The 23,978-nt window shown below is 44.2% G+C and overlaps 1 protein-coding gene across 2 annotated transcripts in view; it reads left to right on the top strand.

Moving 5' to 3' along the window:
* The first annotated feature begins 810 nt into the window (after positions 1-810).
* EDN3 (endothelin 3) overlaps positions 811-23,978 on the top strand; it is a 39,985-nt gene continuing 16,817 nt past the window's right edge. Inside the window, exons 1-4 of one of the 2 annotated variants that reach the window (XM_044986078.1) lie at positions 811-896; positions 7,658-7,717; positions 10,199-10,474; positions 11,224-11,488. In XM_044986078.1, coding sequence (XP_044842013.1) covers positions 10,423-10,474; positions 11,224-11,488 — 317 coding nt within the window. In that variant the 5' untranslated portion in view covers positions 811-896; positions 7,658-7,717; positions 10,199-10,422. Of the gene's footprint in view, positions 897-7,657; positions 7,718-9,474; positions 10,475-11,223; positions 11,489-23,978 lie in introns of those variants that run through there. The other variant, XM_044986077.1, reaches the window with a different exon arrangement.

Here is a 23,978-nt window from a genome sequence, read left to right as displayed (position 1 = left end):
CTATTACACTGACAGCACAGAACAAATAATAAAGTGATTCAGCTGCCAATAGTATAAAAAACAGGGATGGATTGTATTAAAGTTTCATACACAATATTCTGAGCTCTGTTCCAGAGTAGAACGCCCTCCTCTCATTGCAGAAAGACTGACTGTTGGAAGATATATATTTCAATATAATTTTTCAGAAACGTGTTTTCTACATTAGAAGTTTTGCATGCACAACATTGGTTATAGTCTAATACTGTTCCTTCAGTAACTGACAGAGGCAAGAGATCACATCAGTATTCTTCACAGCTGGAAACAGATAAGGATGGGCAGGCTGTGACCACCAGAAAGAGGACCAGGAAGAATTCCACACAGTTAGAAGATTCCAATAGACACTAGCTCATCAGCATGGAAATTGTGGAAGATGCCTCCCAAGATCCAGATGGTCCAAGGGAATAGAGAGATGTACAGGACATACTTATGGCAGCTTGGCCCAACCTGTAAGAAATGCAAGCTTGCCCATAAAGAATTCTCCAACTGTCCAAGGAGGACAGACAATCCTTGTTGGGGATTCAGTACTCTGAAAAATCAAAAGAACATTCTGCAAGGGACAAGCAGACAACAGGCGTGCAGTCTTCTTGGAACCAAGACATGAGACGTCACTCTAAGATTGGCTTGGCTTCTGAAGTCAGCGGACAAGGATCCTCTGGTGATGGTTCATATAAACACTAATGACACTGCATTGTGGGATATCTTGCTGATAATAGGTGACTTCAGGGAACTCAGAAGCCTGGTGAAGAAGAAGAAGAAGAAGAAGAAGAATGTCCAAGAGATCTTCTCTGAGATACTGCCTGCCCTGTGAGCAAAGGAAGAGCGAAGACAGAAAATTCTGGAAGTGAACCACTGGCTAGGTATGTGGTATAGGATAGACAGTTTGAGTTTTGTGGACTATTGGTCCATCTTCTGTGGGGAAAGGGAGCTGTATAGTTTGAATAGCCTCCACCTCAGTAGAAGGGGAACCAGCCTCCTAGGGAACAAGCTGGCTAGAGTCATCAGGAAGGCATTAAACCAGGGGTCGGCAACCTTTCAGAAGTGCTGTGCCGAGTCTTCATTCATTCACTCTAATTTAAGGTTTTGCATGCCAGTAATACATTTTTAACGTTCTTAGAAGGTCTCTTTCTATAAGTCTATAATACATAATTAAACTATTGTTATATGTAAAGTAAATTAGGTTTTTAAAATGTTTAAGAAGTTTCATTTAAAATTAAATAAAATGCAGAGCCCTCTGGACCAGTGGCCAGGACCCAGGCAGTGTGAGTGCCACTGAAAATCAGCTCGCGTGCCATCTTCGGCACCCGTGCCATAGGTTGCCTACCCCTGCATTAAACTAATAACAAAAAGGGAGGGTAAAAAGAAGGTAGATATGAACACTCATTTAGCACAGAATCAAGATGTTGAAAACAAAATTAATCAAGAAACAAAAGGACATGAAGGGAAGAAATTCTTTAATTGCCTATACACTAATACTAGGATTTTGGGTAACCAACAACAGGAATTGAAATTGCTCATTTACAAACATAAATTTGATCTAATTGATATTTCTGAAACCTGGTGGGATGATTTGCATGATTAGAATATTAAAAGCTACCTAGGAAGGATGAAATGGGCAAAAGGGGAAGAGGAGTGGCACTCTATGTCAAAAAATTGAATTATCTGTTTCCAAGTCACTGATAACTTGGAAAAAATTGTCTTGAATGCTTATGGATCAACAAACTAACAGATAAAGCACAAGATGGACTATTAGTTTGCGTCTGCTACAGACTGCCAAATCACATAGAGAACAGGATGGCTGGCTCCTTATGAAATTATCTGTAATGTCTAGGCAAAAAAAACCCCAAAATAAACCTGCACGATCTTGGTGTTTTCAGTTTGAGTAGCATGTCCCGGAGGTCTCACGCTGACAATACTAAAACATCCCTGGAATTTCTAAATATTATAGATGATAATTCCTAACTCAAAAATGTTATAACCAACATAGAGGAATTCTATATTAGATTTTGTCTTAACAGAAAAGAAGGAACTAATCACAGAACTAAAAATTAACTGTAGCTGAGGTATAAGTGATTGTGCCATCATCATATTTATAATGTGTAAATAGAATAAGATCCAGACCAACATCTATACTCAATGCTTTAAAAGGGCTAATTTCACAAAGCTGAAAACAATTATGAGCCAGATCAGCTGGGAGGAAAAATTTAATCAGAAAAAAGTGAATGTTAATTGAGAATTGTTTGTGGCTTTTTGGACAACTAATAAAGTATTGTTAAAGTCCCACAATTAAGGAAGAAAACCATAATGATTAAAAACATTTGAAGTGGTTTAGAGGGCAAGTAATGTACATATATCATATACAATAGATTTTTATATGACTTATTATTTGTGTACACACACACACACAGAGTTCAGTTCTGGTGTCCACAATTCAAGAAGGATGTTGAAAAATTAGAGAGGGTTCAGAGAAGAGCCATGAAAATGATTAGAAAACCTGCCTGATAGTGATAAACTCAAGAAGCTCAACCTATTTAGCTTAAGGGGTGACTTGATTATAGTCAATAAATACCTACATGCAGAACAAATATTTAATAATGGGCTCTTCAATCTAGGAAAGAATGATATAACACAATCCAATGGCTGGAAGCTGAAGCTAGACAAATTTAGATTGGAAATAAGTTGTAATTATTTTTTTAAAAGCAGTAAGTAATTAATCTCTGAAACAATTTACTAAGGGTCATGGTAGATTCTCCAACACTGACAATTTTTAAATCAAAATTAGCTGGTTTTCTAAAAGATCTGCTCTAGGAATTATTTTGGAGATGTTCTAGGACCTGTGTTACATAGGAGGTCAGACCAAATGGTCTTTTCAAATCTATGAATCCCTGCCCAAGAGCCACAGTGTGTCATTTACAGCACATGATCTCAGACTTGCCAAATCATGCTCACCCAGGCAAGCAGGAATCTTCAATGCCACTCATTGCTGCACCATGTAAACTTTCATTTAAACAACAAAACATTTCAAGCTATTATGATTGAGAAGAAAACCTTAAAGGCATGACCTTAGTGCACTGGTTTTAAAAGTTCTTGAGCTGAGCCCCTCCCTTCTTTGAGTTACAATTTTTTGGTTGCACCCCCTTACCCCCGATACCTGCCCTCCCCCCTCAGGTTTTCAGGATGTGGGAAGGCGTATGCGATTGTCTCTGCAGGTGAAGCACAGAGGCGTTGACACAGACTGGGGAGCCTGAGTCAGGGGGTGGAGGTGGCACTCCCTCCCCAAGCCGTGGAGGGCTGGCCTGAGGCCCCCCCAAATGTTCCTCTGCGTCCCCCTAGGGGACACACACACACCCAGTTTGAAAACCTCTGCCTTAATGTAACCTCCATAGCAGCACCTGGGCAGTATCGGAGCAGCTGCTGCTGTTAAACTGTCTGACTCTGGACCATAGATGGTGCTCCACTCCCTCCCTCAGTTCAACAGCAGTAAGTACAGGAGCAGAAGTAATGGTCCCTCCTGCTATATGTTCCAGGTTCCCCTCCCTTGGGCTCCGGAGGAGGGGAGGCAAAGGGTGACTGAGAGTTCAGGCTTACCTTTCTGATGTCCCCAAGCACAGCTCTGATGAGTTTCCCCACTGGAGAGTCTCTTTCCTGAGCTGGGCCATTGATTTAAAGTTTGTTGTTGCTTTGGCCAGCCAAAGCTGAAGTCCTTTTCTTCTAAGGCAAACCAGAAGAGTCTAAGCAGAAAACAAGCAGGCCCTTTATTAGTGCTTTCCAAGGTGGAGGGGAGGGGTTTCTGCACCACCCCTGTAGGTAGCTCCATAATAGCTAGGCACATGGACCTCACTTAGGACCCCAGGACAGAAAACTGCCCTATGCTAAAGCCTGACTTGCTCCACTATTTCCCAGGGCCAGTCCCAACAGCGAATGTCTCTGCTCAGGCCTCCTCCCCTCACTCCCTAGTGCACAAACACTTCTGCAGGGGCCTTCTGTAGCTCACCTCTAGGCCTCCTCCCTGGACCTTTGCTAGCTTCTTCCTGCCTCCTTCACCAGCTTCCTTTCAGTAAGGAGTGACTACCAGCCTTTTCCTCTGGTTCTAGAGCATCTTACAGGGCAGTGCTGCTCCTACCTGTCCTTTCACCTAATAAGAAGCAGCTTGCCCTGACATTTCCCAGCAGCCCCTGTGCTCAGTCACCTGGGCAAGGGAAGACAGGCGAAACCCAGCCCCAGGTCAGAGCTGGAAACTGAACCCCTTAAAGGTACAGGTCATCCTTTCACCTACCTTGTCTCCTAGAGACTTGCCCATCTCCAGGGCAGGTTCCATCCATTTCCAGAGCCTCATTTTTTCCATCTGCCCTGGACGATTTGCCTTGGCCTGTGCAGTTCTTCCAGCCAGTGTACCTCAAAGAATAGGCAGTCTGTCCCATCAAATAACCCTTTCCTTTCTTCTTTATACATTTCAAGTTCTTCCCACAAGGCAGCCTTCTCAGCTCCCACCCTCCAGCTTATCTTTTTTTGCTGGTGGCTTTCAATCCCTATTTTATGCAAACAGCATAAAGTATCCAGATTACTTGACTACCCATATTTTATCCTAGACTTCTCTTCTGTCAGTGCTGCCCCCTCACCTGAACAAATTTCAAGTGAATAGATTGTCTCATCTAGCAGGGATTACTATTGTAAATATTATTCTTAATTCCTTTTATTAAATGCTCCAAAGTTTGAGGTTGTTTGGATCCAGGGATTTAGGTCAGGGTTCAGATCTGGGGGAGGGTGGACAGTATTAATAACAGTAGTACTTCGCATTTAGATAGCACTTTTTATCCAGAGATATGAGCGTTACCTGCAATAAATTATAACAGCAAGGAGTATTATTTTATGCGAAACTTCTTTCTAGATTCCACAACAGCTGAAAGAGGAAGGAATATTTATATTTATGCATTGTTGCCCTGATGCTAAGAGGGCTGAGAAGGAAGAAAAGAAAGGAAAGGACGCCAGGGCTTATTCTAGACTAAGCTCTTCAGAATATGGACATTGTCCTCCTATTTGTTTTATTAATCACCTAGCTCACTTTTGGTGCTATATAAATAATAATAAAAGAAGGGAAGAAAGAAAGAGACAGGGAGAGGGAAAGATTCCTTTAGACAGGGGTGACCAAATTTTGTGACCTGTATGCTCCTAAAATCCCATACGGAGTCATCATCTTTCTAAATTTGGCTTAAAGGCCCCTGAAGTAAATGTGATTCTTTCCATTCACTTCAAAGGACTTTGAATCAGGCTGTCTGGCAACTAAAGTGGCAGGGGAAACATGATCAGCTTTGGGATTTTATTGCTGTGTAACTCAAGCAACAAGTAACTTAATAAATAATAATCCCAACGCTGTGTTTCTGGAGAGCTTATTGATTTCACTGCATTGTACACACAATCATCATCTATTAATTTCTGTTTATCATTTGAGAAAGGTACAATGTGTGCCATTAAAAACATAATGTTTGCAGTTTTACAGTATCTTCTATTCCAAAAATAGCACAATATTGTGATTAATGCTGGAATTGCAGATGGGGAAGGAGATTTTAATGGTGCCTGCTAAACAAGTACAATAAAAGACAATGGGTGGGTACATTTATTTTTTAAAATATGCATCATTTGTGAATTAGGTTCTGTTCCAGGGCCGCTACATAGTTGTAAGAACAGACATCTGTGGCACATCTGTGTGCTACTACTTCTCAAACCTTTACAATCCAATTCTAATACAATGTTTATTAGCAGGGGAGTATAGCCTGGTAGTCTTTTTTTTTTTTTTTAATGTTCCCCCTTAGTGGTTTCCCTTCTTTAAACAGCTCTAAATCTTTTAGTAACTCATCACTATTTTGTGTAGCACTTGTTTGGAGACTAAATGCTATGGGATTATTGGTAGAAAGTATCTGATTGAGTAATCAATCCCCTACACAGAAGTATTTATAAGATCAGGAGACAAGGACCAGACAAATATGTTAAAAACAAACTGTTTGTTAAAGAAACCCAAAAGGTGCCTAATTATACTAACAGTCTCAAATTTTCAAATATAGAATCTGTGAGCTTGCTTTTCTTGGGAATTCCTGCTGTCAGTCTGATTTGGGAACTCTAATGCCATCTCTTCAGCTGCTTCACATTCCAAACCTCCTTAAGTCTCAGCCTTGTCTGTGTTCTAGACATATCTCTCCTTTCAGTCAATTACAAGTAACTTCTTCTCAAATATTTACACTCGAGAATGAGACAGATTCTCTGTTCTTCTTCACTCCCTTTGAGCTGCTCATGTGGCCCAAAGGGAAGGGAAATTGGCTGCATCTCCCTAGCTGGGGATTGCCCTGGTGTGGGGAAGTACTCTATGGGTGTAGTGCCAGCATAGCTGACTCCTGGCACCACTCCCTCGGCAACCCACCAACACAGGGGGCAGAAAGGGGCATACTGGAGGTGGGGAGAAGAGGGGAAGAGGGTAGAGAGTATTAATGCTAATGATTTTTAGCATCTATGCAGCACATTGATCTCAAGATTTGGAAACTGAGGTACAGAGGGGAAAGTGACTTATCAAAGTCACACAACAAGTCAAAGGTAAAGGTGTATAAGAGTGTGTAAATCAGGTCTCTTAACTTCCTGTCTGTTGAGCCAAGCTGCCTCCTCATATACACTTCCTACTGGGTATGTTTTAAAAAAATCGCTTTTAGGTTTTTTGACCAAGGACTATGTAATATTGCTAGTGCACTTTTTAGAACGCTGTGCTCTCAGATGGTCTCACAAAGCCACCTTTATCATATGTCAAAAAATGAGTAAAGTTCAATGCCTAAACATCATTCAAAATCACCATAGTAAAAGATTAGCACAATCATTCTTTTTTGGGGTCTAATTACAATAATAAGTTAATAGTTATGCTTACTGACATGCTCTCCTGGAACTTGGAATACTAAATCAGAAATACCTATGTTGGGCCTCATTTAGAAACAATGACTGAGAAAGCAGACATTTTGGCACTGTTTTGGATTCCAGGTGTTTGGATCTATACAGCTACAAAATTATCTGTAAAATAGTATTTCCCATGCAGGTCTACAATTAAAAGTTATATATCTAATTTAGAAATTTTGAAATAAATATGGAACATTCATGCAACATTCATTCAAGATTTCTGAACCTAGCACATTTATTGAAATTGCTTATTAAGTAAGGAAAAGCATAATCTTTGTGTTAATTATTGATGTGACATTCAATGTGTGTTTCCAGACAACTTCTGATTTGTGACTTATTAGCCTATATATTTACCTAACATGAAGGACTAATAATAATGCATGATAAAGATTTGTTTCTGTTCCTATTTACTTGGATGGAAATCAGGAATAATTCCTTTGAATTGAATGTAGTTGAGAACAGAATCAGGCCACACAAAATCCAGAAATAATAATCTCTTTGCTAAGAGTCTCTCTGTCTTTGCAGCAGAAGTTACATCTAATCTTTTATTTCTCTTACAGCTCATTTGGTCAAAATCTTGCCCTTGGGTTCTTAATTTCTAAACCTTGATTATAAATTCTAGGATACATTTTATTACGTTTTTGTTTACACTGCACTCGGTTTGCTGACACAGTATCCCTTGTCTTTTCAGAGTGAAAACAGCAGATGTAAGAAAGAGCAGAGCACATTAAAGGCGATATTTAAAGAAATGGTAGGATTTTAAAAGCAGAATACTGCCTTTCAATAGCATTTGAGATTGTTTCTAACATTGTTTTTGGTGGCTGTTGTATTGCTAATCAGTCCATAAGTATGATACAATGATGATACTGCTATGTTGTTCCTTTCTTTCACTGTTTCTCTTATTACTGTGAGAATACTTCATTATTAGGGAGATGGAAAATTCTTATATTGCAACAAAGGAAAACTCAGGTGATAAAACTAAAATTTAGAATCATATCATTTGGAAATTATCACACCCTTGATTTATAAACAGTGTTTCCCATTGACTGAGAAATAATGGCACAATATGCCTCTATAATTTTTCTCCTGAAGATAGGCGAAAATGCAATCATAGAATCATAGAATATCAGGGTTGGAAGGGACCTCAGGAGGTCATCTAGTCCAACCCCCTGCTCAAAGCAGGACCAATTCCCAACTAAATCATCCCAGCCAGGGCTTTGTCAAGCCTGACCTTAAAAACCTCTAAGGAAGGGGATTCCACCACCTCCCTAGGTAAGTATTATGCAGTGTAGCTGAAGTCTTGTCGGTTCCACGATATTACAGAGACAAGGTGGATGAGATAATATCTTTAACTTGAGCAACTTCTGTGGCGACAGAAGCAAGGATTTGAGCCACACAGAGCTTTTCATGACATTTGGAAAAGGGAACTCCCAGCATCATAGCAAAATGCAAGGTGGAATAGATTGTTTAGCATAAGTAGTTAGCACATATTAAGTGGGACCGTTCAATACACTGGGTTACAACAATCTGTAATTCATGAATCCCCTCTTTTTGTCCTATGACTGCAGAGGTGTTAACGGGCCACTCTACCTTGAATGGTCTGGTGCCAGGCAAGTAATCTAACCACTGGGCTAAAAGTTATAAGGCATATGCTTAACTTTAAGCAGTGGAGAGTACTGAAATCTATGAGAATACGCTCATCTTTACAGTTAAGCACATGCTTTGCTGGATCAGGGCCAAACTTCAGTGTAATGTTAATGACTTGAGCTTCTTTGAGGCTCACTGTTACTAGAAACTCTGATTTAACTAATAATTCTAAGAACTCACAGTGATCCTGTCTTTTCAGCCTGCCTTTGGGCTTAGTGCCTGTTCACTCTCCTGCTTTTGGTATTTTATAACTACATGTCATAAAGTGTGGTCTCTTTCAAAGACATTATGTCTCTTTGTACTATTAAACAGGAACAGAGTATTTACACGCTTCGCCTAATTTTTACATCTTTAAAAACAGGCAACAAGGCAATAATACTGAGTTTTTTAATTAATGGAACATGATATTTAACTGAGCTTTTATATAAAGTGTGGCTACTGAATAACACACACCAGAGGTTGATTTTTTTGGGGGTAGGGGGAGGTAGGGGAGGAGAATTATGTGTTTTCCTGGGGAAGGGAAAAAGTGCTCTTATGAAATACCAGAAAGTGAGCATAATTGTCTGTAGGGTTTTCCCCCCCATGAAAGAGGGCTTAGGGAATGCACTGATGGCTGGAATCAGGTGGCTAGGTGCCCAAGGTGTTTCTTACAGGAATGAGTTAGGCACCTCCCTTGCTCCATACCAAGTGGACGCAGAGGAGGTGTTCACCTTATACCCTTTAGCCCAGTGGTTAGAGCACTCACCAGGGATGGGGGAGACCTAGATTCAATTCTCCCTCTTTACCAGAGCTAAAAGTTATAAAGGGAGCAAGCACCACCTCCTCTTCCTCCAGCTGGATTTTGACTGGTACCCGATGAGGTAGACAGCCCAGGCCTACCAGCTTGGGGGCTGCATGCAGCTTAAAAAGATGAATGCCTGTCTTCCCACGTTTCGGGAATCATTTTGGCACAAGCGGAGGAAACAGGTATCTGGACACCTAGAGTGAGGCAGCAGTTCTTATGCCGAGGCAGAAAAATAGGCACCTAGTGATTTTTTACCCTGAAAATTTAGCCACTGAGTGAGTTTAAGTGCCTATAGAATTCAGTGGGAGTTTTGTGGATCACATGGGACTGGATATAGCTGCTTAAGTACTTGGTGGATCTAGGACCTAAATGACTTGCCCAAGATCACACAGGAAGTCAGTGGCAGAAACAAAGAAAAATTGAGCACAAATCTGAGTCACAGTCTAGTACTTTGACCACAAAAAACAGCCGATCCCTCTGAGCCCATACCGACCAGCTCTTTTGAGAGCGATGGATTATGAGCCACATAGCTAGTTAAGAACATCGCGGGAGGGTGTTCAGGCAGCAGCTTGTGCCTCCTCCCTTTCTCTACCTGTGCAAGGCTGCAAGACATGGGCAACCACGAGGGGGTAAGTGATAGCAACCCTCAACATCCATATACACTGAGCAGTCAGCTGTCGTTTTGTGGGAGGCAACTGCAGCTTTAAAACAGCAGCTCCAGTTTCTAATCGGATTGGGGGTGTGTGGGGGAAAAGTGCAGCAATGGATCTTTTCTTCTTTTGACAACCCTCTCCCCTTCAGGACTAATACTGCACGGGGGAGGGGGGGGGGGAGAGAAAACCCCCAACAAGCCAGAAGCACCGATCACACCTCCGTGTGGGAGCTAATTGCTGGGAGCAGCGTTTGCCGCGAGACCTAGGATTTCCCCTGCCTCCAACCTGAAGCGATTTCTCCTGGAACAAAGTCATCCCCCCCGCCGCACTCCACCTTTGCCGGCCGTTGACAAGTTTTGCCATTTGGATTTAATGGAGCTGGGATTCTTGTTACTCTTTGGACTTACAGTGACCTCGAGCGCAGGTAAAAGGGGATTTCTTGGTTGGCACACAAAGCTGGGGGGCTGCAGCAGCCTCTCCCACGGGCAGCAGCGCCAGCGGCTCCTGGTGCGTGGTCAGTAAGTAGGAACCCAAATCAGTAGGTTAAGGTGGGGTTTAAAGGAGAAAAAGAAAAGCGAATCTAAACGAACGCTGCATGAAAAGAGACTAAACTCTGGTAAGCACGGGGCCTCCGCGTACTAATCCTCGCCTGCGAATCGAACCTAACCCGAACTCCTCGGGCACCACCCTGGGCCACGGGCACGCTGCACCCTGCTCAGGGGCGGCTCTAGCCATTTCGCCGCCCCAAGCAGGGCGGCACGCCGCGGGGGCGCTCTGCCGGTCGCCGGTCCGGCGGCTCCGGTGGATCTCCAGCAGACCTGCCTGGGGATGCTCCACCAGAGCCGCCTGCCGCCCTCCCGCGACCGGCAGAGCGCCCCCGGCGGCGTGCCGCCCCCCGCCTGCAGCCGCCCCGACCCTGCTCGTGCATTGCTCCTGGGGGCCCCCCCAAAGCAGGCAGAGAACCCGGGAGCTGCCTCCGGACCTACCGTCCGCCGGGGGATTCAAGCCAAACTCAGCCCCTCGCCCCCCGCAAAAGCAATTCGGTTACAAGGGTGGGGGGCGCCATTGGAAAGGCCAAGCCCCTCGCTGGGGGGGAGCCAGAGCCCAGGGATGGGACCCCCCCAAGCGGCTGCTCCCCCGCGGCTCAGCCTTGCTTCTCTCCCCGCGCTGCAGGGTTCTCGCTGCCCGTGCCTCGCCCCCGGCCCCTAGCGGAGAGCGGCAGCGGCCGGGGCTCGAGGTTTCCCGCGCTCCGGGAGCAGGCCGGTGCGGAGAGCCCGGGCCGGGCCGCCGCAGGGGGGCTGCTGGCCGGCGGAGGAAGGAAGGCGGATGGCCCGGGAGCGCCGCGCCGCAGAGCCAAGCGCTGCACTTGCTACACCTACAAGGACAAGGAGTGTGTGTACTACTGCCACCTGGACATCATCTGGATCAACACCCCCGAGTGAGTGCGGCGGGGGCGGCACCCCGACGAGACCCCCCCGGGCGTGTGTGGGGGAGAGCACCTCAGAGAGACCCCGGCTGTGTGGGGGGGAGAGCACCTCAGAGAGACCCCGGGTGTGTGGGGGGGCGGCACCCCGGCGAGACCGCCCCCGGGTGTGTGGGGGGCAGCACCTCAGAGAGACCCCGGCTGTGTGGGGGGCAGCACCTCAGAGAGACCCCGGCTGTGTGGGGGGCAGCACCCCGGCGAGACCCCCCCCGGGTGTGTGGGGGGGAGAGCACCTCAGAGAGACCCCGGCTGTGTGGGGGGGAGAGCACCTCAGAGAGACCCCGGGTGTGGCGGGGGCGGCACCCCGGCGAGAGCCCCCCGGGCGTGGGGGGGGCGGCACCCCGGCGAGACCTCCCCGAGCGTGGGGGGGGCGGCACCCCAGCGAGACCCTGGCAGTGGGGGGTGAGCAGCACCCCCGAGAGAGCTGGAGGGAGAGATCCCAGGGAGGGGGGGAGCAGAATGTCTGGGAGGGTTGGGTGGGGAGACCCCTGGGGATAGAGGGAGCGGCACCCCAGGGAGAGCTGGGGGGAAGAGATCCCAGGTATAGGGGGGAGCAGCACCCCTGAGAGAGCTGGAGGGAGAGATCCCAGGGGGAGGAGGGAGAGCAGCATGCCTGGGAGGCCTGGGGAGGAGAGATCATGGGGATAGGGGGAGCAGCACCCTTGGGAGAGACCCCCGGGTATAGGGGGACCAGCACCCCAGGGAGAGCTGGGGGAGAGATCCCGGGGATAGAGGGGAGCAGCATGCCTGGGAGGGCTGGGGGAGAGACCCCCGGGGATGGAGCAAGGGGAGCAGCACCTGGAGTTCAGACAATCCCAGGGGAGCTGGAGCTGGGCCGGAATGAGCAAATGGGGACCGGCTCTCCAAAGTGAGTGAGCCAGAGACATGGTGGGATGGGGCCATGGCTGGGGAGCAGCCCCTTGACATGAGTTCCTGTTCTATCCCCAAGCCTTGGAGGATGAGAAAAGGAAAAGGATAAGGAGTGGAGTGACCCCTCCCCACATGGGGATAGGGGGTCAGCCACCCAGTGTGAGCTAGCCTGGGAATTGGGTGCTGGGCTCAGCCCCCTAGAGTGAACGAGGCCCCTTCAGGGAGGGAGAAGATGCTGTGTCCCTGAGGAGTAAAGAGGTTCCTTTTCTGGGGGAGCTGGGAACCAGTACACCGGAGTGAGTAAGGGGCTGAGGGTGCTCTCCCCTTCCCTCCTGGGAATGGTACAGGAGGGCTGTAGGATGATCCTTGCAGACCGCAGTTGAAGGGGTTCCCCTCAGGGATGGTGTGCTATGGGGGCTGGGGCTCCCTGCCCAGAAGAGGGGAGAGTCTACAGAGAGCCGAGCACCAAGTTCTTGCTGCCATCCCTCCCCTGCATGACTCCCCCAGCTGCTACTTGGCCATCTTACCAGTTATGAGGACCCGGACTGAGAGTGTGTGAATGTTCGCCAAACTTATAGCAGCTCTTGTCCAGGGAGCTAATATTTCAGTGCAAGGAAGGCAGGACAGCAGCAGCCATATTTTTAGATTGCACGCTCTTTGGGATTGCCCTCAAAGTGCCTAGCGCTCTGGAGGTCAGATTCTACATAATAATAATAAATGGAAAGGGTTGTTTGTAGCCAGTGAACTATTCCATTGTGCCCTTTGTACTGAGAGAAAAATATTAAAGTTCTGCTCTGAAAAGTGACTCTCTGGAGGTTCCATGTTTGTCATCTCTCAGTGACCCCAGGGCAAATCTGCTAAATTAATCTTAAAAAGATGGCTTTTCTCAGTGCCAGCCCTGTCAACTCAGTTGGGAGTCTTGGCTCATGCTTCTTCACAAGTTAGCTGAGATCCTGCTTTTGGAACTTGGTGCTGGATTTAATGACCCCCCTCCGCTGTGGAGAACTCATATGAGTCATCCCATTGAAGGGACTATCACACGAGGAAGGGCAATCAAGAGGGGAATCAAGCCCTTAGTTAACAATTCTGTTGATGCATGAACTAGAATAAAATCCTCAACTCAACTGCACTAGCTTTGCAAAGCTAACAGAACTATAAGTGTAGTAAAATCTCATTTGTCACTAAATAAACAGAGAAAACTTAAGATACACTCAGGGAGCAGATTTGTTTAGGTAGAAATTTTTTTACTTTCTTTTCTGTCCATAGCTGCACATTATCCATTTAACTGACACGTACGGTACATCCTGAAATTCTGGCATAATTCCATCATAATTCTAATCTCTACTATGCTTTCCCATACTGTGCCTCAACACAGTCTTTCCTCTGACAAAAAGAACAGGAGTACTTGTGGCACCTTAGAGACTAACAAATTTATTTGAGCATAAACTTTCTTGGGCTACAGCTCACTTCATCAGATGCATAGAATGGAACATACAGTAAGAAGATATTTATACACACAGAGAACATGAAGTGTTCTCCTACTGTTTTTTGAATGTTATGATTCCTGATGTCAGATTTGTATCCGTTTATTCTTTCGTGTAGAGACTGTCTGGTTTGGCCAATGTACACTTCAGCTTCTCTAATCACTCAGTGACAGACGTTACGGTGGCAATTTTGCAACAGAAAAGCTTAAAAAACAGACTCCAACGAGAAGCTGCTGAACTTGGATTAATATGCAAACTAGATACCATTAACTTAGGTTTGAACAGAGACTGGGAATGGCTTGGTCATTACACTAATTGAATCTATTTCCCCCATGTTAAAGTATCCTCACACCTTCATGTCAACTATCCAAAATGGGCCATCTTGATTATCACTTCAAAACTTTTTCTCCCCTGGTGATAATAGCTTCTCTTAATTAATTAGCCTTTTATGGTTGGTATGGGTACTTCCACCTTTTCATGTTCTCTGTATGTATAAATATCTTCTTACTGTATGTTCCATTCTATGCATCTGATGAAGTGGGCTGTAGCCCATGAAAGCTTATGCTCAAATAAATTTGTTAGTCTATAGGGTGCCACAAGTACTCCTATTCTTTTTGCTGATACAGACTAACATGACTGCTACTCTGAAACCTTTCCTCTGACAGTATCTCTCATCACTTTGTTGAGGTGCTGACAAACATATCAAGAAAGTGGTGGAGAACATCTTACAACATACATTGTCCCATTAGGATTATGCCTGCTGATAATTAAACAGAGTATCAGACACTTGTCTGAAGTTACTGTTAACTACACACAGCACTTAATTCTCTGTTACCTTCTTTGTTTTGGTTAATGTTTGCAGTGTGAAGTCTCACATGCTAGAACAGGGGTCGGCAACCTTTCAGAAGTGGTGTGCCGAGTCTTCATTTGTTCACTCTAATTTAAGGTTTCACGTGCCAGTAATACGTTTTAACGTTTTTAGAAGGTCTCTTTCTATAAGTCTATAATATATAACTAAACTATTGTTGTATGTAAAGTAAATAAGGTTTTTAAAATGTTTAAGAAGCTTCTTTTAAAATTGAATTAAAATGCAGAGCCCCCCAGAGCGGTGGCCAGGACCTGGGCAGTGTGAGTGCCACTGAAAATCAGCTCGCACGCCACCTTCGGCACCCGTGCCATAGGTTGCCTACCCCTGTGCTAGAACTCAGGCTGGGAGGGGCTTGCATGTTGAACAGCAGGATCAATACCTAGATGGATTAACAGAAAGACCTAGTCCAGGACAGAGTAACACTGAGCCTACAGCGTCAATTTCTGAGCCTTGGCTCCTGTATCTAGACTGGGGGCGCTCCGATCTCCTGCCTGAAACAAGAAGTCCAAGGGTCTTAAATATATTCTAAGGCCACATCTACACTATGAACTAGTAATTCCCTTGCTCACATACACATATTCGCAGTACCTCAAGTATAAATAGCAGTATAGCCATGGTAGCATGGGTAGCAACAGCAGAGACTGGCTTAGCTGTGCTGGGTGTGTACTCATGAGTTTCAGGCAGCTTTGAACTTAGCACAGCTAAGTCATGCCTCCACTGTTATTTTTATTTGCACTACTTCAATGAGAAATAGTGTGAGTATGTGTATGCGAGCAGGGGAATCACAACCCTAGCTCATAGTGTAGATGTTGCCTAAGGGGAATGTTTGATGGGCTGCCTCCTACTAATAATCAGATAACATCCCTGGGGTAGCCACAGCAATTGTATCTTGAAAAAGTAATTAGGAAAGAACTTAATGTATTTTTAGCTTCATTTAATGCACTTTAGAAGCTGGAAACAAGGCAGAGGAGTCATCCCCCTGTGACCATCCAGCTTTCCATTGACCACCAGCAACTGGTCCACTGACCACAGTTTGGGAACTTCTGCAATTATCTAAACATGTGTTTTTAATTAACTACAAGGACTTTAATTGGTTCAGAACAACAACACTGAGAAAAATCAAGTAACAGCAAAAATAAATGAAGCTAATGGGTCCTGACTTACAGGCTATATCCAGCACCACTTCCTTTGTGAATGCACCAACCAATTCCAGCTGGAAGCACTGTCAATTAACAAGTCTTTTGAACTCTGTAAATGTGCAGTAACCAGTCACCCCGGTCCTTGAAACTCCATACTTCACCACCACTGGGCTTAGTTAGGAGTAATTTTAGCTAAATATTTATCACTCGTATTTAAACCAAGGCTTGACTGGTGAAACTTTTAATAACTAATAACTTCATTGTAAATGTTTTCCCCACGAGTTCCAAAATCGATTTGAACTTTTTGGGGTTAGATTCTGCACCCCTTTAAGTCAGTGGCAAAAGTCCCTTCTTAGTCCAGCAGGAATAGGATTGAGCCTTTGTCTTTGAATATAGCAGCCTTCTGATGGATGTGGGGTGCTTGCCAAGCCAATTTGCGGCTCTCATCAGTCATGTGCAGAGCCCTCAGCCCACCATCAATTCTGGCCAGAGACAGGGTGGATTTGATTTAACCCTAGTCAGGAAGACTCAAATTAATCATGGATTTCTACATAAAAGTGCATTCTTGTTGATTGTTAAAACCTTAATACATATTCTTCACAACTCAGAGATAGATGAGACCCACATTGGGTTTCTTTAAGGCCTGCTGCCGTTAAAGGTTTTCCCTTCTAGTGAGAGAATGGTATGGTAGATCTCAAATCAATGCAGGCTACACTCAGAAAGACCTCAAGACTTCTGGAATATGCTGCTCAAACAGTTTCACTTTTGTTTCTATTGCCTGTCCCTCCCTTTTCACATTTATCTCCAGACTTGCTTTCCTTGTCCAGATGTATTCTGCTCCCAACAATCTTCTATTCATTGAACTTTTTGAAACTTTGCACTTTTAGAGAGAGGTAAAGGATTGACTCTGTGTACACAAATTTGCAGAGGGACAATAGGGTTGAGGTTTGTTATTTTTCACCTCTCTCTCTATATTTATTTTAAAACATTTTTTGCTGTTAACAAGCATGTTATCTCTGGAGACACAAATCCACAGTTTGAGAACTGCAAAACTAAGCATCTCTGATGGTATCTTCTAGACTGAGCACTGAGTCCCATTGGGTAGATAGAAAGATTAACCTAAATAATCTATACAGAAGCCCCTAGAACCCCATAAAATTGGGTCCCTAATCCATGAACTATAGGAACTCATTTACAAAACTTTTTTAAAACATTACATGAATATATTGTCTCATACTATAGAATTATAATTTATAATCCCTATTCCATTGTGATATATCTTTGAGCTATAATGTATCTTAATTAAAACTATCTTTAGATAGGGTTTTTTCCCCAAAAAACATTTTATCAAAAAATCCAATTTAAATTTAAAAAAATCCGATTTTTTAAATTAAAAAAAAAATCATTGATTTTTATCCACCCTAGTCAGAGGGCAGTCATTAGTGATGCATGACGTTGTCTGTCTTTGGCCACAACTGTATGAATCCTGGCTGCAATTGACCCTGGCCCATTTGAAATCAATTCAGAAGGACCCGTGAGTGACATGGCAAATCAAAACCAAGTACAGTACATGCATATTTGTCTCAGTTCTAAGGGACAGTCGTGCAACATTGATAGTGTGGGAGAGTGAAGTAGGAGAATTCTATTTTTTTTTCTTCACTTGAGGTTTTTTTCCCCTGTGAGGAGAGCAGCAAATGGAGGAAAGGTTTAGGGTAGAAGTTTGTATTTTTAAAAATTAAAGGATTTGATTAATGATTTTAGGAAGTGTATGATTTCAGTGTAGACACCCATATTATGCTTCATTTGCATTGATTTACTCGTACTTCAGGGTAGGTTTTTTTAAATTTACGCTTTTCATCCTGTATTTCTTAAACTTCTTGTCTGGATGATATATTATTTTCAACTGAATAAATTAAAAATATCCTCTAATCTGAAGTCCTCATTGTGAACTCAGTGCATTTGTGAGTTTTGGCTTGATCCTGAGGAATATTTAAACCCAGAGTACTTATTTTTAAATCAGTATTTGAGTCTTTGCCTCTATTGACACTTTAAAACAAGTATAAATGTTTAAACGCTTCAGTTAAAAAAAATAACCTAGTCAAATAGTTTGAACAGAACCTGATCCCAGTCATTACTCATGCAAGTAATGCCATTGAGCTCAATGGGATTATTCATGGTAGGTTTTCAGGGTCAAGCCCTTATTTTTGAAAGACTGGATTTCACCAGTAAATCAATCATATGGTTTTAATTTCAGAGTAGAGAAGGACAACTTACAGTAATGAGACAGGATTCAAACAGACCAATCTTTGGATAAGATGACTTTTGCTGTGACAATAACATAAGTGCTTTCACTGCATAATTGTCCAGAAATTAAACACTCAAGGACTGACTCTCCACTGTGTTACACTGGTGTAAAAACTAGTGAATTTGCACTCAAGTCCAAGGAGTTCCACCAATATAAATTGGTATAATGGAGTGGGAAAATCAGGCTCTCCTGCTTGTATTAAAATGTCCAGGAAGTCCCACAACACTGCCCTGGGTACGGATCTAGCGCTTGTGGCTTTCAGTATGAGAGCTGATTTCTGACCTTAGCAGAGCTGTCAAGTTTTATGCAGCTGGATATGAAGTTTAATGCAAATGAATGAGTTATGAACACTTTCAAATATTTGCATCTGAGCATAAACTTGAGTTTATGGTCAGCACACTGTGTCCCAAATGCAGTGGCAGGGGTAGGCCATGAAGCTGCATAAAACTTAGCAGCTGGCATTTGTGGGAGCTAGTTTGGGTGGGTGCTAGAAGGGGTGTGAATTAGTGGGAGCTGGGGTTGCTGGAATCAGGGGGTGCACAGTACAGTTTAGGGGAATGTTAGCTGGGTACCCCAAGGGTCGGTTGGGTGGCTGTACTCTGGCGGGAGAGCTTGGTGCCTGTACTGAACCCACTCACCTTCTGTCCCAGCTAGCCGACCTCCTGTTGCTTGAGCCTTTCCCGCCCTCCTCCAGCAGAGGGAACACCTAGAGGGGAGACAGAGAGGTGGCTGCCTGCAGAGCAGGTGTCCCTGCAGACCTTGGTGGACAGAAGGAGTAACTACAGCTTTTGTTCTCAGCCCAGGTAGATGCTTGAGGCTCCTGCTAGGCTGCAGGAATGTGAAAATGTCATGAGAGATATAGAGAGACAAAAGGTTGAAGGGGTAATATATGTTATTGGACCAATTTCTGGTGGTGAAAAAGACAAGCTTTTGGTCTTACACTGAGCTCTGCTTGTATCTGTAAGCTCGAAAGCTTCTCTCTCCCGTCAACAGAAATTGGTCCAATAACAGATATTACCTCACCCACCTTGTCTCTCTAATATCCTGGGACTGACACAGCTATAACACTGCATACATCAGAGATATATGACACTTGGCAGCACTGGCTTACCTACACCAAGGGAGCTTCCACAGAAGCAGGGATCTATATCTGAGAGCAGATGGAAGGGCTGTGCATGGAGACATTGACCCTTCTTGAAAATACACACATCCAGTGCAACAAGAGCATGGCTGGGTTTAAGTGTCAGGCATATAGACCCTACCACTGTGCTGACTGTACAGCCTGAGCAGCCAGGCCCCCTGAAGTTAGTTGGATTGATCAGGAATGTGACTGAGTAGAATGTGGCCCGCAGTGAGTTGTTTAATATCCCCTAGCATTCAGCCTACGCTTTCTGAATAGGAATAGCCACAATGTCCTCTTAGTTTTCAGGATGGGTTGGCAGAGGACGAGGCGAGCAGCATCTCACAAACATAGTGAAACATTCTTGTCACTGAATAACGGACACACATACTGAATCCAACAATATTAGTGAGTCAGATATTTCAGATTTTGACTGCCATGTAAGAGTATGATCTGTGCTCAGCAGACAGCTCCAGCCAGTTTTCCTATTAAATTATGCGCTCCTGAGTTGGCAGTATGGAACCCACCTCTAGGGGTGAGAAAGGGTAATTGGGTATTTGCTTTCCATTCACATACAGGCTTTGGTCTCTTTGCTGAAACTGTCATCGGCTTGTTCTGGAGTGAGACACTAGATGTCAGACTGACAACAACAACTGATTCCACCTACAGTAGGCCACTAATACCCACCAGAGATTAATCACCTTCATTCACTACTGACTTAGGTCAGCTTCAAAATACCTTATTATTATTTATTCTTCTTCTAATGTCTCTCTCTACTTCTTACTGGGTTTTGTTTTGGTATAAAGATGGCTATTTGTGTATGGAAGATTTGCCACTGCATTGCATTTACCTATATCAGGTTTGGGCGGACCCTATTCATATGCTCATTTGAGTCTATTAGAGGGACAAGGTGGGTGTAAAAAGCAGCAAAGAGTCCTGTGGCACCTTAAAGACTAACAGATGTATTGGAGCATAAGCTTTCGTGGGTGAATGCCCACTTCGTCAGACGCATGTAGTAGCTGAAGAAGAGCTCTGTGTAGCTCAAAAGCTTGTCTCTCTCACCAACAGAAGTTGGTCCATCAAAAGATACTACCCCACCCACCGTATCTCTCTAATATCCTGGGACTAACACAGCTACAACCACACTGCAAACAACATTTAAGTCTGTGGGAGTTTTGCCTGGGTATGCTCAGCAAGGATCATGTTACCCATCTGCATGTGTGTGTCCTAATGTAGATTGTATGACAGAAACAGAAAGATTAAAGGAGAATAAACCTCACAAGCTATTAAAAGTAAATAAAGAAGAGATCATGGACTATGGTCATACCCACTGGTAAAACTGCAGGCAAAACAGTAGATAAGGCTTTCTGGAATCCACTAGTTCCTTTTGACTGTCCTTTTTTGTTTTTCTTTTCTTTTTGTTATCTTCAGTTAGAAATTGTTGAGAAAAAACAAGCTAAAATATAAGTTGAACAGTTCTTTTTTGTAAATTCCTAACCACAAAAATTGCAAAATTTTGAATGCATGGATTCTGAACAAATGTTCCCTTTCAAAACAGGCATGTTTCAAATTAGGACAGATTTATTAAATATAATAAATTATCATTTTATAATTGGATTATATCATTGCTATCTTTTATGTCGCACACATTGGCTAGATTTTTAGGGCCCAGTTTAATGTTATTTCATGTGAGCAATTATGCATGAGGAAGGTGTGCCTGATTTGCATATGCAATTATTGTAGTGGTATGCAAAATTGCACCTGATTTTACTGCAATAAACAGTGCTGTTAGTTGTGAGTTTTTTTCTCTTTTGAGGGACAAGGAATTTCCACCCCCTGCATTATTTAAACCAAGTAGGGCTGTTTTTGTTTGTTGATTTAAAAAAAGATCTGTACTTGTTCAAATCCATTACTTAAAATTAGTATTTACTCTAACTCTTTTTTCTCCTTCCCATTGCTGGAAGCTGTTTGAGCTGCATCCGTTTGCAACTTTGCAATAAGATGATTATGAGACCCTGCGAGACAGAAATTAATTTCTCATGCCTTGATTTTGACCTGTGTCGATGTAGGGGGGTAGGAGACATAAAAATTCGCTGATCCCTCTCATATTGGTGCATTGATGTTGTAATAGTTATAGGAAAACAAATGGGTATGAGATATGTTTATATTTAGGACTTTTGTAAACTCTGCCCGAGAAATGAAGATTTCCAAAGTGGTTTTCGGTCTCTGGATTCAGGCTCAACTTTATCTAGTTTACACTTTTAGCATCTCAGTCACGGCATGAGAGCCTCTTCTTTAGCAAACTCTGTTTAGAGTAAATAATCTCACAGGAACACTTATTGCAAAGCTTCTAAAGCTTTATGGGCCCCTCTAAATTATAGGCATCACATTCAGTGATTTTCCTTGTAAAGCTGGACAACATAACTGCATGGTTAGGCTGCTAGTGTGCAGAGACCACTGCCGATAATACTCACCAATATTGTCTCATTGTTTCCCTACACTCCCTCATCTGTTTATAGCCATCTGTTGACTCTTGTCTTCTATTCAGACTGTAACCATAGTTGTTGGAACTGGGGGTGCTGCCGCACCCCCTGGCTTGAAGTGGTTTCCATTATATACAAGTTTTACAGTTTGGTTCAATGGCTCTCAGCACCCCCACTATAAAAATTGTTCCAGCACCCCTGATTGTAACAGGGACCATCTTTTTATTCTATGTTTGTAAAGTCCCTTGTCTCTTTCTCACAGTTTCTGCATAGAATTTTTCATATCTCCCCTTAAGCTTGAAGCAGCAGCCTCCCACATCCTGTGTTGCTGGGCTTACCCCCTCTGCTCCTTAAAGCCCTCTTCTTGCCTGAAGCTTTCCTGTACTGATCCTCACCAAGTGTGGACACAGGGCCTTATGCTTTCAGACTGTGTATCCTCTCACCCCTTTGATCTAGTTAGACCAGTTCCTGGCCAATGGGAGCTGCGGAGCCGGCCCTCGGGGCGGGAGCAGCGCACGGAGCCTCCCTGGCCACCCATGCATCTAGGGCAGGGATCGGCAACCTTTCAGAAGTGATGTGCCGAATCTTCATTTATTCACTCTAATTTAAGGTTTTGCGTGCCGGTAATACATGTTAACATTTTTAGAAGGTCTCTTTCTATAAGTGTATAATATATAACTAAACTACTGTTGTATGTAAAGTAAATAAGGCTTTTAAAATGTTTAAGAAGCTTCTTTTAAAATTAAATTAAAATGCAGAGCCCCCCAGACTGGTAGCCAGGACCCAGGCAGTCTGAGTGCCACTGAAAATCAGCTCATGTGGCGCCTTTGGCACCCATGCCACAGGTTGTCTACCCCTGGTCTAGGGGCTGCAGGGACCTGGCAACTGCTTTGGGGAGCCACACAGAGCTAGGGCAGGCAGGGATCTTGCCTTAGCCCCGGGCCCCCGTTGCACCACTGACTGGACTTAATGGCCCAGTTGGCAGTGCTGACCGGAGCCACCAGGGTCCCTTTTCAACTGGGTGTTCTGGTCAAAAACTGGATGACTGGCAACCCTAGCCACATATGGCCTGTGGGCCGCGGGTTGAGAACCACTGAGCTAGACTGTAATCTCAGGGTCTTTGCGTTTTGCTGTAAAGCACTGAATATCCTTCTAGTGCTCTCGACATTAATATCACAATCGATAACCACTCTGAAAGATCTGGGATTGACTTGGCCTGGGAGGCTAAAATCCCTTCCAGACTTAGGGCTGACCCTTCAGGGGAAGGGGGACAGGGAGGGGACTGAGGCACTCTGACAGGGCAGTGTATGGAAGCTTCACTAGTGCCATACATGCTCTAATTCTGAGAATAAACAGAGGATTTCAATCTCTAGGGCTGTCAAGCTAGCACCTTTCACAAGCATTAAATTAATGCCTCACACTTATTCTGCCCTCCCCCCCCCCAGCTTTTTGCAAACAGTCAGTTTTGAATTACACATGTGGTGGAGTGGAGTGAAGATCTGCCAGGCAGAACTTGGTTTAATTCATTTCACATACACACCAACATGGCGGGTTCAAAATGTGGCTGCAGATCGCTTCGATTCCTGTTTTGGCCCAGCTACTCTTTGGCTGCCTATTTCCACCCAATCCCCTTCATTCCCTAGCTGTTCCTTCCTTTCAGGAGCTCATCCACTCCTCTTTACACTGCACCCAGCCCACCTACAGCTTCTACTCCCCAGCAACTTCTGCTCGCTTCAGTCGTAGGGAGAGAGTAACAGCGGGAGCTGGAGTGACAATAGCTGAAAGGCACCCGCCCTTTGCTATGCTCAACAGCGCCACAGTTTGCTGTGCCATGAGGCTAAAGACAGGTTGGTCCGGAGCAGTGGAAGATCGTGAGGGATGAGGGAAATGCAGTTTTCAAAGAGGCAGGTTTCTCCGCATGTGAAGCTATGGGAATGTTATTTCATTAGGGGTGGGGGGGTGGGGATGTGTGTGTGTGTGTGTGTGTGTGTGTGTGTGTGTGTGTGTGTGAGAGTGTGAGAGAGAGAGTTTGGGGTATATTTTTGAAACGGAAGGTTGCGGCCTTTAGGAAAAAATACACCTGTATTCTGCAGGAATAAATCATCCTAAACACTAGCATAGTGCAATTACTGTGTAATCCCATAGCAGGTTTTTGTTAGGAGGATTCCATTCCCTA

The sequence above is a fragment of the Mauremys mutica genome, chromosome 13 (assembly GCF_020497125.1).
Source record: "Mauremys mutica isolate MM-2020 ecotype Southern chromosome 13, ASM2049712v1, whole genome shotgun sequence".
Classification (NCBI taxonomy): Eukaryota; Metazoa; Chordata; order Testudines; family Geoemydidae; genus Mauremys; species Mauremys mutica.
This window is presented reverse-complemented; position numbering and strand designations above follow the sequence as displayed.